Source organism: Papaver somniferum, unplaced genomic scaffold, assembly GCF_003573695.1.
Source record: "Papaver somniferum cultivar HN1 unplaced genomic scaffold, ASM357369v1 unplaced-scaffold_128, whole genome shotgun sequence".
Classification (NCBI taxonomy): Eukaryota; Viridiplantae; Streptophyta; class Magnoliopsida; order Ranunculales; family Papaveraceae; genus Papaver; species Papaver somniferum.
In genome coordinates, this window is record NW_020621936.1 from 13,486,783 (window position 1) to 13,501,607 (window position 14,825).

Below are 14,825 nucleotides of genomic sequence, written 5' to 3' on the forward strand. Positions count from 1 at the left end.
AGTACACCAAATCACCACCAAGATTTCTTAGTTATTAAGCAATAGGTTGTAGTATAGGCACATGGGTGTGTCTGTCTGTCAGAGGTAGTTGAGTAGTCTGCACAGCTTTTAGTATGAAGGCGCAGGTACGCGGTCAACGAATGTATAACTTGTACAGAGGTTTCACAGTTCACGATGGCACATGGGGAAATCTAAGGTGGCATCATTTGATTGGAGATGGTGGGCGGCCAACGAAGGTACTAGATTAACCAAGGACCATCAGATCTCGATGGGAACATCAAACACCAAATAAATCCATGATGCTTGTGGAGCTATAAATACCCATCATCAAGGTTTTTAAATCGTGAATCGAAACGTGAATCGTTTTTCTATTTTCACGAATCATATCGTATGTTGAATCGTGAATCGTAGATTTTTGGTTCATTTTTGAATCGTATTTTGGTTACTAATAATATAGATTCATGGGAAATATTTGACAATAATCATAACTTATGATTTTATAACTAGTATATATCTTCAAAATAAATCACCAACAGACGAGTTGGCACAGTGGTAGAATGGTTTGTCTCATAAACCTGATGTCCTAGGTTCGTATCTCTACATCCCCTTAATTTCACTTGGTCAAAAGAGTCCAAATCGTAAGTCAACATCGGTCAAAGTACGATTCATTAGAGGGAACGATTCAGGGACTCGATTTAAATCGAGTTGATAATATTTGGAGCGAATCGTACGAGTCAACTCGTGAGAATGGGGACTTTGGGGTGAGCTAAGATTAAAGAAAAGACTCATCTCTCTACTTTCTCTCTTATTTACTAGAGCTTCATAATTTCTTCAATGTAGTTCTTCCACCTAAATCTAACAAGATCAATAATAAACTTATCATCTTTACCCGTGGACGTAGGTTAAGATCAATCGAACCACGTAATCTCTTGTGTGATTTATTAGCTTAGTTGCACTTACATTATCTTCTCACTTAACTATTTACTTACTGAGTTATCTCTGTTCTTAGAGTTATCTCTGTTTTCTGAGTTATCTATGTTCTCTGAGTTATCTCTATTCTCTGAGTTATCTCTGTTCATCTAAGATATCTCTTTATTTAGCTTATTTGCTTAGTCTTCTCTGTCTTACAGAGATACCTTTGTTTTCTTAGCATCTGCTGTTGCGAAGTATCTTTACTTACTTAGTACATGATCTTCTGAGTAGATATTATTTCAGACATACCTTTTATTTACTCAGCAGTATCAGCTCAACTGAGCTATCCATACTACTTAGTATTGGATTCTCTGAGTGGTTCATATTACGTAGACTATGGGAAAAATAATAGTCACAGTTTGGCGCTAGAAACGAGCTGGACCGAAAAGCTCCCGATTTTCGTTATATTTACTATTTCATCATCTTTTTTCTTTAGATCTTCTTTAGAAGATCAGATCTAAGAATAGGAGGTAGATCTCACTTTCTAGTGAAGATTTATCATTCTTTGACAAGTTTTCGGGTATTAAAACTCGAAGAAATCTTGAAATCTTACAGATCTAAAAAAAGTATCTATGAAACACCATTAAGAACACTTTTTAAAGCTTAAAAAGCTATTATTTTATTGATATTTGCTTGCTCATGAGCAAACCTTTTCTGGATCTGGATACCTCAGTTTCCGAAGGATCCTCAGTAAAATGTTTTGGAGTAAAATCCCTTAGGTTATTTATGAGCTGGGGGTCGTTTTCTTTTACTCAGCTTGCAGTACTCTACGCCGTTTTTGAATCTGAGGTTCATTTAGGAACTAGGTCCCAAACATTGGACAGTTCTATTAAATACGAACTCATCAAACATATCTCGGTTAAGTTCTATACTAAAATTTTAATTTATTTATTTTTTATTTCCGTAATGGGGCTAGTAGGAACACACCTACCCCTTTTTCTCTTTACTCTCAGGAAACAGAAATACGAAGGTCAAAATTACGAAGCCTTGGATCGAAAATAAAGCTTATCTTTGGCTCGAGTGTATTCATAACGATTGAATGCCGCCACACACTTTTCATCAAAGTTAAAAACCATATCTTTTTGCAATAAGTTGCAAAGTGGTGATGCTATCTTGGAAAAATCCTTGATAAATCTATGATAAAAACCTGGATGACCAAGAAAAGAGCGCATCTCCCTCACCGCAGTGGGAGGGGTTAAAGCACGAATAAGGTCTATTTTAGATTTATCGACTTCCAAGACTTTAGAAGATATTATATGGCCTAAAACTATGCCATTAGTTACCATAAAATGGCACTTCTCCCAATTTAGCACAAGGTTTGTTTCAACACATCGTTCAAGGATTAGTGACAAGTTGTGCAAGCAAAGGTCAAATGAATCACCAAAGACACTAATGTCATCCATAAACACTTCGATTATGTTTTCAACATATTCTGAAAAAATACTTACCATACACCTTTGAAAGGTAGCTGGAGCATTGCACAAGCTAAAAGGCATCCTTCTATAAGCAAAAATACCGAAAGGACAAGTGAAAGTGGTTTTCTCTTGATCCTCCAGTGCTATCACAATCTGATTGTAACCTGAATAGCCATCAAGGAAGCAATAGTAAGAGTGTCCAGCTAAACGTTCAAGCATTTGATCAATAAAAGGCAATGGAAAATGATCCTTCCTAGTGGTGGCATTCAATTTCCTGTAATCAATACAAACCCTCCAACCGGTTTGCACACGAGTTGGGACAAGTTCCTTCTTATCATTCTCCACCATCGTCACACCTGATTTCTTTGGTACTACTTGTACCGGGCTCACCCACTTACTATCGGATATGGGGTAGATAACACCCACGTCCAAAAGCTTTAGTATCTCCTTTTTCACAACTTCCATCATGGGAGGGTTCAAACGACGTTGCGCTTCCCTTGTAGGCTTTGCATCATCCTCCAAACGGATTGTGTGCATATACACGGCAAGGCTTATACCCTTGATATCAGCAATTTTCCATCCTATGGCCGTCTTGTACTTCCTTAGCACCCTTATAAGTTTTTGCTCCTGTAATTCACTAAGATTGTTAGAAACAATCACAGGTAAATCTTCATTGTCACCCAAGTACAAGTACTTTAGGTGATCGGGAAGAGGTTTCAATTCTAACTTTGGATTTAACAATGGAAGGTACAAGATTTTCATTGCTGCATGGTGAAGAAATAAAAGAGATATTATGAGTTTCCGGGCATCCTTGTAGTGAATTAAGATCACCAAGGGCTTCCTTGACTTCATTACCACACTCTACACCATTATCCATGGATGTAGTTAAAACGGTTTCCAAAGCATCTTCACCATTCAATTCAAACACTTGTTGTGCCAATGTATCCATAACATCAATTGAGAAACAAGAGTGGACATCACTAGGATATATCATCGTCTCGAAAATGTTGAAACGTATTGTTTCTCCATCAAACTCCATAGTTAGCGTTCCCTTGTCCACATCAATAATGGTTTTCGCCGTTTTCATGAAAGGACGCCCAAGTAGCAATGGAGGAGACGAGTCCGGTGACCCTTCATTCATCTCTAACACGCAAAAGTCAGCTGGAAATACTATTTAATTAACCTACACAGGAACATCCTCAACAATACCCATTGGGTAAACATTAGAGCGATCGGCTAATTGCAATTTAATTTCAGCCTTTTTAAGAGGACCTAACTCAAGTGAATTGTATATAGATGCAGGCATAACATTAACGGATGCACCTAAATCCAACATAGCTTTGTTAAATGTGGTGTTACCGATTGTGACCGGAATGTCAAAGCTACCGGGATCCTTACATTTCAGTGGGAGTTTGTGTTGTAAGATTGCCGAAGCATTCTTCCCCACACTTAGCACTTCATTACCTTTGAGACTTTGCTTATTGGTACACAAGTCCTTCAATACCTTCGCATACTTGGGAACTTTCTTGATAGCATCAATGAGTGGCATATTCACATGGATCTTTTTAAGAACGTCTAAACTCTCCTTTCTAGTTCCGCCTTCTTGGAACTTGCAAATCTGCGAGGAAAGGGTATGGGAGGAACATAAGTGGAAACCGGAGTTTTAGAGTTAAGAATAGGTACCTCGGGTGTTTGGGGAATTTCATCCCTCTTTTCCTCCAAAAATGACTCCATGGGGACTTCTTCTTACCCAAATCAGTAACTTCGGGTTCCACAAGTTGTGTACCGCTTCTCAATGTAATAACATTGGCACCCTCTTTTGGGTTAATAGGTTGAGAAGGGAGTTTCCCACTATTTTGTGCCTTCAACTTGTTTATATCAATCGCCATGGAGCCCATTTGTGTCTGCAACTTCTTGATAGCACTCTTAGTTTCTTGTTGAATTTCTTTAAACATGGTAGAAATGCCTTGCATAAAAATTTGAAGCTTTGCATCGATATCGGAACCTTGATTTTGCATTGATTGTTGTGGTTGCTGAAATTTTTATTGTTGCGGATGGAATTGTTGTTGTTGTGGTTGAAATCCACCCGAACGGTTGAATGTAGGTTGTTGGACTGCACCTTGCTTGTTGGCATAGCTAAAATTTGGATGATCTCTCCATCCCGGATTGTAAGTGTTGGAGTAGGGATCATACCGTCTTTGCTGATTTGGAAAGACCGCACTAGCTTGCTCCAACTCTTCACCATATGAAGGCAAAATAATTGCAGCCATCTTTTCCATCATTTGCTCCATATTATCCATTCTCTGATCACGGTGTGATTATGAATCCGTAACTTCAGGCACTCGCCTAACCATTGGTTCACCTCTTGTGTAGAATTGTTGCGAGTTTGCAGCCATGCTTTCAATCAACTCGGTAGCTTGGGCCACCGTCTTGTTCACTAGTGCACCACCACCCACTGCATCAAGAAGATATATATCACTTGATTGGAGACCTTCGTAGAAGTATTGGATTATCATAGCGTTACTGAATTGGTGGTGTGGACAACTTGCCACTAATCTCTTGTATCGCTCCCAACATTCATACAAAGATTCTCCCACATTTTTCTTTATCCCACATATCTCTTTGCGAATTTGGGTAGCCTTTGACGCATGAAAATACCTCTCTAGAAAGAGTTTCTTCAACCCGTTCCATGTAGTGACGCTTCCAGATGGCAAAGAGTACAACCAATCCTTAGCGCTGTCCACCATAGAAAATGGAAAAACTTTCAACATTGCACCATCGGCATCGGTCTTCGCTGGAAGCATGGCCTTGACAATGGTACGGAATTCCACAAGATGCTTGTTTGGGTCTTCATTCACCATGCCATGGAACTTTGGTAACTCTCTAAGCAACCCCGGCTTGATCTCGAAGGTTGAGTTTGTCTCAATACACCACCGTTGTGCATCAAGCCTATGAGAAGCCAAGTCCTTGAGTGTACGATTTGCATCACCCATTGCTTCTTCTTCTTCTTCTTCTTCTTCTTCTTCAGCTAGTGGCTCTTCTACAAATGGAACCTCTTGTTCTTCTTCTAGTTGTAACTCTTCTTCCACTTGTAACTCTTGTTCTTCCGTCGTGTCTTGACTTGGTTGGAGTATTGTGCCTCTTCGAGTAGCTATCCCGCACCTTGGATAGTTCCAATCTTTAGAAGCCAGGGATTAGGTAGCTGAAAACAATTCTCGGAAACAAGTGAGAAACAAGACAAGAAACAAAAAGCAAATATGAAAGCAGAAATGATGATAGGAAACAAAAAACTTAATAACAAGTCGTATGCCTCCTCGGCAACGGTGCCAAAATTTGACCGCAGTCGTATGCGTCAAAAATAATTTCACTTTCTTACTTAACTAAAATAAATGAAGTGTGTGATAAGAAAGAGTTCGTTTCCACAGAGAGGCAATTGTTGTTATGTAATTTTCAGATTCTTAAGTAACCAAGGGGGGATTTTTGTTTATCAAAGCAGTAAAAGTAATTGAAAGCAATAAAATAATTGGAATAATCAATAAGGAGAAGATATTGGTCACGGGATAGTATCACTCACAAACATGTATTTTCATTAATGACTAGAATTGATATTTTATATCTCATTTATTAAAAGTCCTAGGATATCTTGATCGCAAGAGTATACCGTTTATTTCCCGATTTTATCACAAACACCATTAAAAGATGCTATTGTGAAATCTACCTAGAAAGCAACTTAAAGTGTAAAAGCAAAATTAAGTTTAACTCCCTAAGAGAAATAAGTTATATGAGATAAGACTAATCAATGCAAACAAACATGTAAAAGCACTAATTCGTTTTAACAAAGGTTATGATTCATATGTGACTAGTAGGATATATCACTACAAGCACTACTCACATTTATGCTACTTGTAATCAGGAATTTATCACTTTTTCGTATAATAAAACCTAATCTAGCAATAGATACGAAGACCAATCTAATTGATCCGGACTCAATCAAACTAGCACCCAAATCATGCAAAAATATTAACAATGAATCAAAAACAATAAAGTTGAGACAAAACTAATTCATTGATTTAAATATCATGCTTGAGAAATCAACTTTTATCCCATAACCAATAATAGTATTTAGCTACTCATAGCTTTTGAGTTCATCATAATCATAATCAAAAATGAATTGAAGAAGATGAAAAATAAACGAAAGCAAACTCTAGTCGCCGCTCTCCAAAACTCCAAGTAGAAAATACGTCATCTCCAAAGTTGTAGAAAATTTTCCTTTTATAGCTTTTCTCCAACTTCTAAAATTAGGTCCAATCTCCAAAAGTCCATTACCAAAAAGCCCACCAAGCCCATAAAACAATGTGTATAAATGACCCAATAAAATTCTTGCCAAAAAGTATTCGCCGGAAAACTGGGGTCACCGGCCTGAATTTGATCGGGAAAGTCATCTCAGGTGACTGTAAAAGCCACCGGTCAAAACTATTCAAACGGGTCAGCTCAGAAGTCAGACCGAGTCAAGGTGAATCAACTGAGTTAAGGCCAAGTCGACTAGTTGAGTCAAGGTATAACTCATGGCTAACTCAGCTGACTTGGTTCTAGGCCAAAGCCATCTTGCACAGACTAGAGCTTGTGCTGCACCATCAGCCTCATACTCTCAGCAACTTCACCAGCATCAACTAACTTAATCCCCTGCAAACAACCATCATATCCTTTCTGCAATTGCACTAGTACCTTCTTGTTCTTCTCTTGCTAGCTTCAGCAAACAACAACTCCAGCTGCATCATGCCTAGTTGTAACTGATATTCATTAGCCATTCCATTGCCGCGATATCTCAGCACCAACAACAACCTGCTTCACTAGCAACTGCCAAACCTTTCCTCCTTTGTAAGCTCAAAACCTTCAGGACAACCTTGCACAGTCATCAACTCATTCTTGTACTTACTGTATACAGCTCAGTCAATTCCTTGGCTTTGTTCTCAACTGCACAATCTATGTTCTAAGCATTTCCAGCATTAACAACATACTTCCCAATCCTGCATACAACACAGCAGCTGCAACAAGGCCATCACTGCCAAGCTCTTTTATCTTGTCTGCATTAGCTATTCCCTGTAATTCCTTAACTTCCTTGATCATATCACCAGCTCAAGCTCAACCATTCTAGATCTTATTTCGCATTCCTGCATACTCTTGAGTCACAGCCAAACAACCACACTATTACAGCAAATCCAACTCCAATCCATTGCAGTTACCGCCATCAACTGTGAATTCTATCAGCTCCATTAGAAACAAAAATTTCTTCCATTCCTTGTGACTGCGAACACTGACCCAAGCCATTCTTCCATTTCCATCTCACACAACCACAACCACCATTGCAACAGTTGCACACTATCCAGCTTCCACAGCTTTAAGCTCAACTCATCTATCACTGCCAACCACCAAGAACAAATACCCATCTCTGCATCATGAACACTCGAGCAACTCAGCACAAACCATGAGCACCAGCAACAGCTCCATAACTGATTTTCACCAACTGCACGTTCATCTGAATTGTGAATCTTCCCATCAGCATACAACCATTCTCAGTACCAACATATTACAGATGCTCCTGCAATCATCAGACCAACATCAACAGCAACCCATCAAGCTTCAATTGCAGCTCCAAGTCACCAGATCTTGTAACTACAACCCAATTAAACCACCAAATCCTTCAGTTCATCTTCACCGTCTCTGAAATTCTTCACAACCCTGTTTCCATGAATCGACCAAACCCTATTACTGCAGAAACCCAATTCTTCTTTGAGCTCAAATCTCAATCAGAACCCCAACCAACAGAGAAACCCTACTTCAATTTCTGTCTCTCCTTTGATTCAACCAAAATCATCTGCATCTTTACTTCTGAACAACAAGTTCTTCATAACCTTCTTCATCTTATCACCAGCAACAACAAATTTATCTCCTCTTTGCTTCAGAAACCCGAATAATCTTCAATCGACTAATTTCTTCATCTGGTTGTTCAATTCAACCAACACCATTACTGTTTCTCTCAATTCCTCGAGTACCCATCTATCTGTTCTCTAAATCTTCGTCAATTCTTCATTCGATTACCAAACTCAGGTCTCATGAAACCCTGATCTCTAATCTCTCTGATTTTCTAAATCTTCAAACACAGATCTCTTCTACTATTTCACCAGATGAAATCTGGGTCGACCGATTTCTCTCATTTTCAGCATCAGTGGCTCAGCTTCTCGATCTCCCCTGAGTTTATTATCATCACCAACAGCAGCCGTGTCTCTCTCGGTTTCAGACAGAATAGTAATGAGAAGAAAACACTTCTCTTGGAGTTAGGGCTAGGTAATGATAAAAATTAATACACACGCCCAAGCATCCAGACAGGAGCCACCCAGTTACTATTTGTCTTGTCAGTTATATGGAACCGACAATTCATTCTTCACCTCCTCTTTGCGCAACCTAGTCTGCTCCATGTATGACTCGCTTGTGAATCAACCTTTTTGGCATTTACGCTCCAAATGGAAGTTTTATCCTTCTTTTGCTCATAATGACTCCAAAGTACCTAAACACTCAAAAAGTGAACATAAGATACACATTTCACATGAATAATAACAAAGAAAGCATAAATACTAGATATAAAATCAGGTGTTTACAACACCTATCAAATTCTCCCACACTTAGACTTTGCTAGTCCTCAAGCAAATCAAACAAAACTTATTCTAAAGGATACATACAACTCCCGTGAGGATTTACTAGAGATATACCCATAAAACCTACTTTTCCAACTTACTAGTTCTCTGAAAAGATAACATCCAACGCGCTAAGAAGACATAGAGATTCTACACACTAGTAATAAGAAGTTAGACACATATATGAACACAATCTCATCCTTAAAAGTTGAGAGACAAATAACCATCCCTTATCGAAAGAAATTCGGGTTCGGAGTGATCAAAAGTCTCGACTCTGCCTCACAAGAAAGGGTTTTATGATATTGCTCTCAATAATAAACAACTTTTTATGGGTCACACATATGTCGAGGTAGGAATGAAGAGAGAATCCTGCGTCACGTTGAATGGTAGGAAGGCAAAAACCCTCCGAATTGTTTTGAAAACCCACATCTTTTATTCATTTTGAAAACCCTTTTTTTCTGACGATCTCTAAGAAAAGAAATCAACCACTTAACGAAGGTGGGAATATGCTTACTTACCTCATTATCTGTTCGGCGTGCAGTTATCACCACTCTCACAACATCCATAGAGACGTCTTCGGTCTTCTATTCTTGTCTTCATCTTCGTCTTCGGCCTTCAACTCTTGATGATGAAATCTTGAACTTCGTAGAATCTTGACAATGTAACTCTTTCCTCTAATTCCTTGTTTCTTGAAACCTCATTATGGATATTTCTTCTTCCATTGGCTTTATTGAATGAATACAAAACCAAAAACGAACTAAACAAACCAAAATATGATGCAATGAATATTTTTTTTTTCTTTTTTTTCTTTTTCTTTTCTTTTTTTCTCTTTTTTTTTGAGACAAGAGAAAATAATACAAATACAAAATAAAGATAAAATAAGAATGCAAGTACAAAGGCCATGGTGTAAGTACTTTACCGCTGGATTCTTCACAACTTGTATGTCTCGATATCATAAACTTCTTGAATTCTCATCTTGATAATATTCGCGTAGCCGTTGTTCTAGTATGGAGATAGTCGACAGAAAACAACACCAATGGAGTCCTAGAAATACACCTGCAGAGATCGCACAAGAAAAGATCCAAAATATGGCGTAATTATGAGGATTTGTACATCTACAATAACAAAGGAGGCTTGGCGCATCTTTAAATCATCTTAAAGGGTTCACCTATTATGTCAACCCAAACAAGAGAAATCCCAGGACATCTTCAGATCTGCTAGAGCCGACGCCTTAAGGGAGAAGCCTCAAGAAGATAAAGATCACTGCACTAAATTCTGGGATTAGAAACAGAAATGAGCCGTTACTAAAACGGGTTGTAACGGATTTTCCTGTTTCAAAAAGGGGTGTTGCACTTTTTGTAACGAGAGTGTGGCCGTTACGAATTTTGGGTTGTAACGACGTTTGTAACAGAGGTAAGCCATTACTACGTGGCAAGTCGTAACAGCCAAAAGTCGTTACGAAATATTTGTAACTTACACTCGTAACACCTTAGCCGTTACGAATTTTTTTGTAAGAGCAAAGAAAATTACTGCCATTCAATATTGACCAGGGCCATATTGACCGGCGGTACATTTTCTGCCGGAAATACGCCGGAATTCCAATAACCTTCCTACCCTTTTCATTCCATCAGTCACATCACATTCAGTCAATTCATATAGCTTTCGATCAAAGAAGAACATAAATTCTTCTAAGTACCAAAATTCTTGTAAATATCAAATTCTAAGTTAAAAAACTTGCCGAGTTCATAGAAACTTCCTACATTGTAACTTACAAAACTTACAACATTGAAAAGCAACAATCAGAGATGCCAGTCAGTTCATAGATAGTTCATAAGCCAAGGGGACTTCCATGCCGAAGGATATTCAAACCCTTTCTTGATAGAAGGTATCCCACCAAACCTGCAATCAAGATATGTGAATTAGATGAGGCAAAGCAAAGCCTATCGGTACTATAAACAAGATGTTACCAAGAACCACATAACCTCAATGAAAATTAAACATGTCAGTAGTGTCAATCCACTCCCAAAAGTGTATATAGTCAAGCATGATGTAATCATAAAGGACTTACGAGCTGATATTCTTAGTGGCACCATCGATCCCAGATTTATCCCGCACGTCATATTAGTGTTATGCTTCACTCCATTGATGTTGTAATTCCATGACCCACTATCGGGAACCTGAAAATACAAAGCACCAGTTAGCCTCTAGTTCATCATATACAAAACACCACGAGGAAAACATCTACCATACAAATCAGTTCAAGACACTTTGCAACCCACCTATTATATTTTTAAGAAGTGAATCAAGTTTCACAGACTTCAAAAATATGATTACAGTCACTAATAAGTAGATTGTCAGCGTGAATCTAGAGACAACAAACTCAACACCCCGGGATTCATGTTACTGTGCACCAAACCATTTAAAGTGGCACTCAGCTTTAACTCTAAGCATCTGCCACACACCTAACTTATAAGACTTTGGAAGTTCCAGGTCAACGTTGACTTTGAAACGGACATGAGTATTATGGGGTTGGGGACCTAAAAAGAAAGCACCCAATACTCTTTAACTCATGTCAACGGGAACCTCAGGTGATTACCAAGATGTTGTTCAGTATTAAGGGACTATGTTCAACTATCAAGAGACTGACCTTTTTCTTACCATCTTGGAATAATGCAGAACATGGAGAGCACCAGCTATCAAGGGTACTTGCAGAATACTCCCACTCCCTGCAACAAGCAACAATCATGTCAACACTTCTGTTAATACTGTCTTGGTAACGGTTAACAACACCAATCCAAGGGAACTGTAGTCGATATCATTTTCCTTCTAATATCTGGCGAACCCCAAGAATGTCAATTAAGACATTACCCTGTCAACCAATCTAAGAACTTTAAATTCTTAAGAAATACCTTGAATCATACTTGGAAGTTGGAACATCTCTTCCACCTCGTAATTTGAATACTAATAAAAGACAAAACATCTCTATGACCGTAGGATGTGTTTGAGAATATAACGAAGAACTGCAAGGCAGTAAGCAACTTACATCAACAACGTCAGTACCCTTATCCATGAGATCTATCTTTGTCAAGACCCCTAAATTGATCTCTCCTGAAAAATGCAAACAGAAAATAATATGAATAAGGAACTGGGTCGTAGGACTATACCTTCTCAATAAATGAGCAAACCATGTTCTCAATATTCGCATTGATGCTATCAGATTATAAAGAAAACCATCTACAGAGCCGGGTTTACCAGTCAATTCCATATTAAGAAAATAAGTTGAATCATAATATATCATGAATTACAGCAAGAGAACTAGGAGCATCGATATAGAATTCAAACCTGACGAAAAGGTAAATGATTCAATGAAACATACCAATGACTACTTTTGTCAACCCAAGTGTATTAGTGTCCCTTACCATACCAATGTTTGAGAATATAACAGATTAGTTTGTTACAATAAACTAGCAATCTAGCATCCCCTAATACACAGCACATGCCATAACCCAGTAATATAATTCATTCGGTAACAGAAAGTAAAACTCACCTTTCAGTAACTGATACTAAATTTGTTGGGTGATATTTGTCTTTTAGCCTATATCCAAAACCAAATTCAGTCAGAATATACAAAAGATGAAATAAGCACAAACAACTGCGGTCAAAATGAACAAAATGCGTTTACCACTCGTCATCCTTGTGTGCATCAAAGAAAGTACGTTTCTGAGTAGAAATGTACTCTGATATGTATTCCTGATACCTAAACAATCAAAAGCAGATTTTACTCCATCGTAAATAAATGCATAAAGAAAGTAAATCAAATTTCTGTATCAATCTGCGACTGCCCCTAATATACCTGCGCTCAACTTCAGCCAGCAGTATGTCATCTTCAAGCTCTTGAATAAATTGCTTATACGACATTAAGCCTCCCCTGTAACAATTTACAAATAGATCATTTACCTAATAGAAACATATTTGAGAATCCAAATCGAAAGCATCATGTAAACCAAGATAAATACAAGACAAACCCATGAAGTAAGAAAGGAACCAAACCAAGCTATGTATAGAATTTTTTTAAGTGCCATGGTGCAAGTCAAAGGATCAAGGTTATGTGTTTAATTAGCTAGACATCTATACATCCTCACATCAGAGACGGTGATGCATAAAAACATACCAAATGCAAAGTAGTCCTGCAAAGGACCAAATATTTCGTTGTTCTCCCTCAGTTGATATGCCTAAAGGATAAACATCCAAACAAGAGAGGTTACAGGTTGCAAATTGTTATGCTAAGCTGAAGATGGTTTATTACCAAAGACATAACCTCAATTAGTTTGAACTAGTAGCTTCCACAATCATCTATTTTGCCAGAACAGTAGTGATGACCATTAAGTTCATAACTAATGGCTGGAAATGTGCATCCCATTACTAAGAAAAGTACATCCTCATAAACATATACCATGACAGATTCTCAAAGAACTATTCAGCGAAGAGAAAAAAAAGAAGTAACTCAAAACTTGAGAAGGTGATATGTGTTCTGCAAAAGTTTGAACCACTTAACGTGGAAATATCTAATAAAGGACGATAAGGAAACCAAACGAAGCCCGTGACCAGCTCTGTAATTCAAAAATGTGGGTGAAATTCACACATGAAACAAGGCAATCAGAACTTCCAATTGATCTAGACAACAGAGACTCGAGGGCCAACAACAACTTGTTTGTCAGTTTATTGTCAGTCAACAACAACTTCTTAGTAGCTAACTCCAACAAAAAGTGAGTAAGAACTGACTTCCATTACCAGCAAACTTCTCCTTCTGCTAATCTCAGTATCACTCAATCAAGCCCCTTCCAAATGCATCATCCACATAAAACTGACCACTCCCTCTACTTTTTAACCTGAACTGCACACAACCATAGCTCAAACATTCTAGCTTCAACTACCAATCAATCATAAAAACAAACAAAAAACCCAAAAACATCAAAATTACCTTAGAAGTAGTTAGAACAGCACCATCAGCACTACCAGAAGCAATCCAGAACCAATCCCAACCCCTTGTAGCTTGTCAGTTAACTTATGAACTTCATTCCCATCTGCATCTGAATAAAATGCCCTAAATCAGAAACCCAAATCTCATAATCGATTGAACAAGAAACCGTAAAACAAATACCTAAATCTAGCTGAAAACAAATCGAAATCAAAACCAAAAATAGATGCCTAAATTAAACAAAGTAGAACAGATGCTTTCTCATGATTAGCTGAGAGTGAAGATCAGTTCTTCCAAGTGCGAACTCCGACGAACAAACTAAAATCGAATCATAATACAGACTGAAACCCTAAAATCGATTTATGAATCCCTAAAAATCCTATTATAGATGATGAAGAAACTGAATCGAAACTGATTCATCAAACTCGATCTAGTTTTATCGGCTGAGAGGAAGAGAAGATAGGCTGAGAGCAGAAGAGAGAAAAAAAAGAAACGAAGAATGAAATTCTCGATCTGGTTTCAGTAGGGTATACAAAAATCACGCATGTGAATCGCAACGCATGGGGAAATATCCTCTAAGGTTACTCCACTTGGGTGGAAACACAATGATACGCGTGTGAATGGCACACGCGTGTGACGAAGCGTGTGGCTGGCACGCCTATAAAAAAATTCGTAACGGCGCGCCTCTGTTACGAATTTAGTAACGGTTCATGCCTGTTACGAATTGTTTTATAACGGCCATTTGTAACAGGAATTTTGTAACGGCTG

General features: G+C 38.1%; 1 protein-coding gene across 4 annotated transcripts; it reads right to left on the reverse strand.

The window, feature by feature from the left end:
- Window positions 1-10,699: 10,699 nt before the first annotated feature.
- On the reverse strand, window positions 10,700-14,515 carry LOC113331762 (serrate RNA effector molecule-like). 4 transcript variants are annotated; one of them, XR_003351173.1, is made up of 9 exons: window positions 14,061-14,515; window positions 13,871-13,968; window positions 12,933-13,007; window positions 12,762-12,836; window positions 12,627-12,674; window positions 12,123-12,187; window positions 11,727-11,805; window positions 11,148-11,256; window positions 10,700-10,978 (listed from the first exon to the last, which is right to left on the reverse strand). XR_003351173.1 is itself a non-coding variant. In XM_026578402.1 (7 exons), exons 3-6 carry the CDS (start codon window positions 12,995-12,997, stop codon window positions 12,142-12,144), a joined length of 234 nt encoding a protein of 77 aa, XP_026434187.1. In that variant the 5' UTR covers window positions 12,998-13,007; window positions 13,871-13,973; window positions 14,061-14,515; the 3' UTR covers window positions 11,812-11,948; window positions 12,123-12,141. The 4 variants fall into 4 exon arrangements, 1 of the variants encoding a protein (XP_026434187.1); XR_003351174.1 differs by having other exon boundaries at window positions 11,738-11,805; window positions 13,871-13,973; XR_003351172.1 differs by having other exon boundaries at window positions 13,871-13,973.
- Window positions 14,516-14,825: the final 310 nt, after the last annotated feature.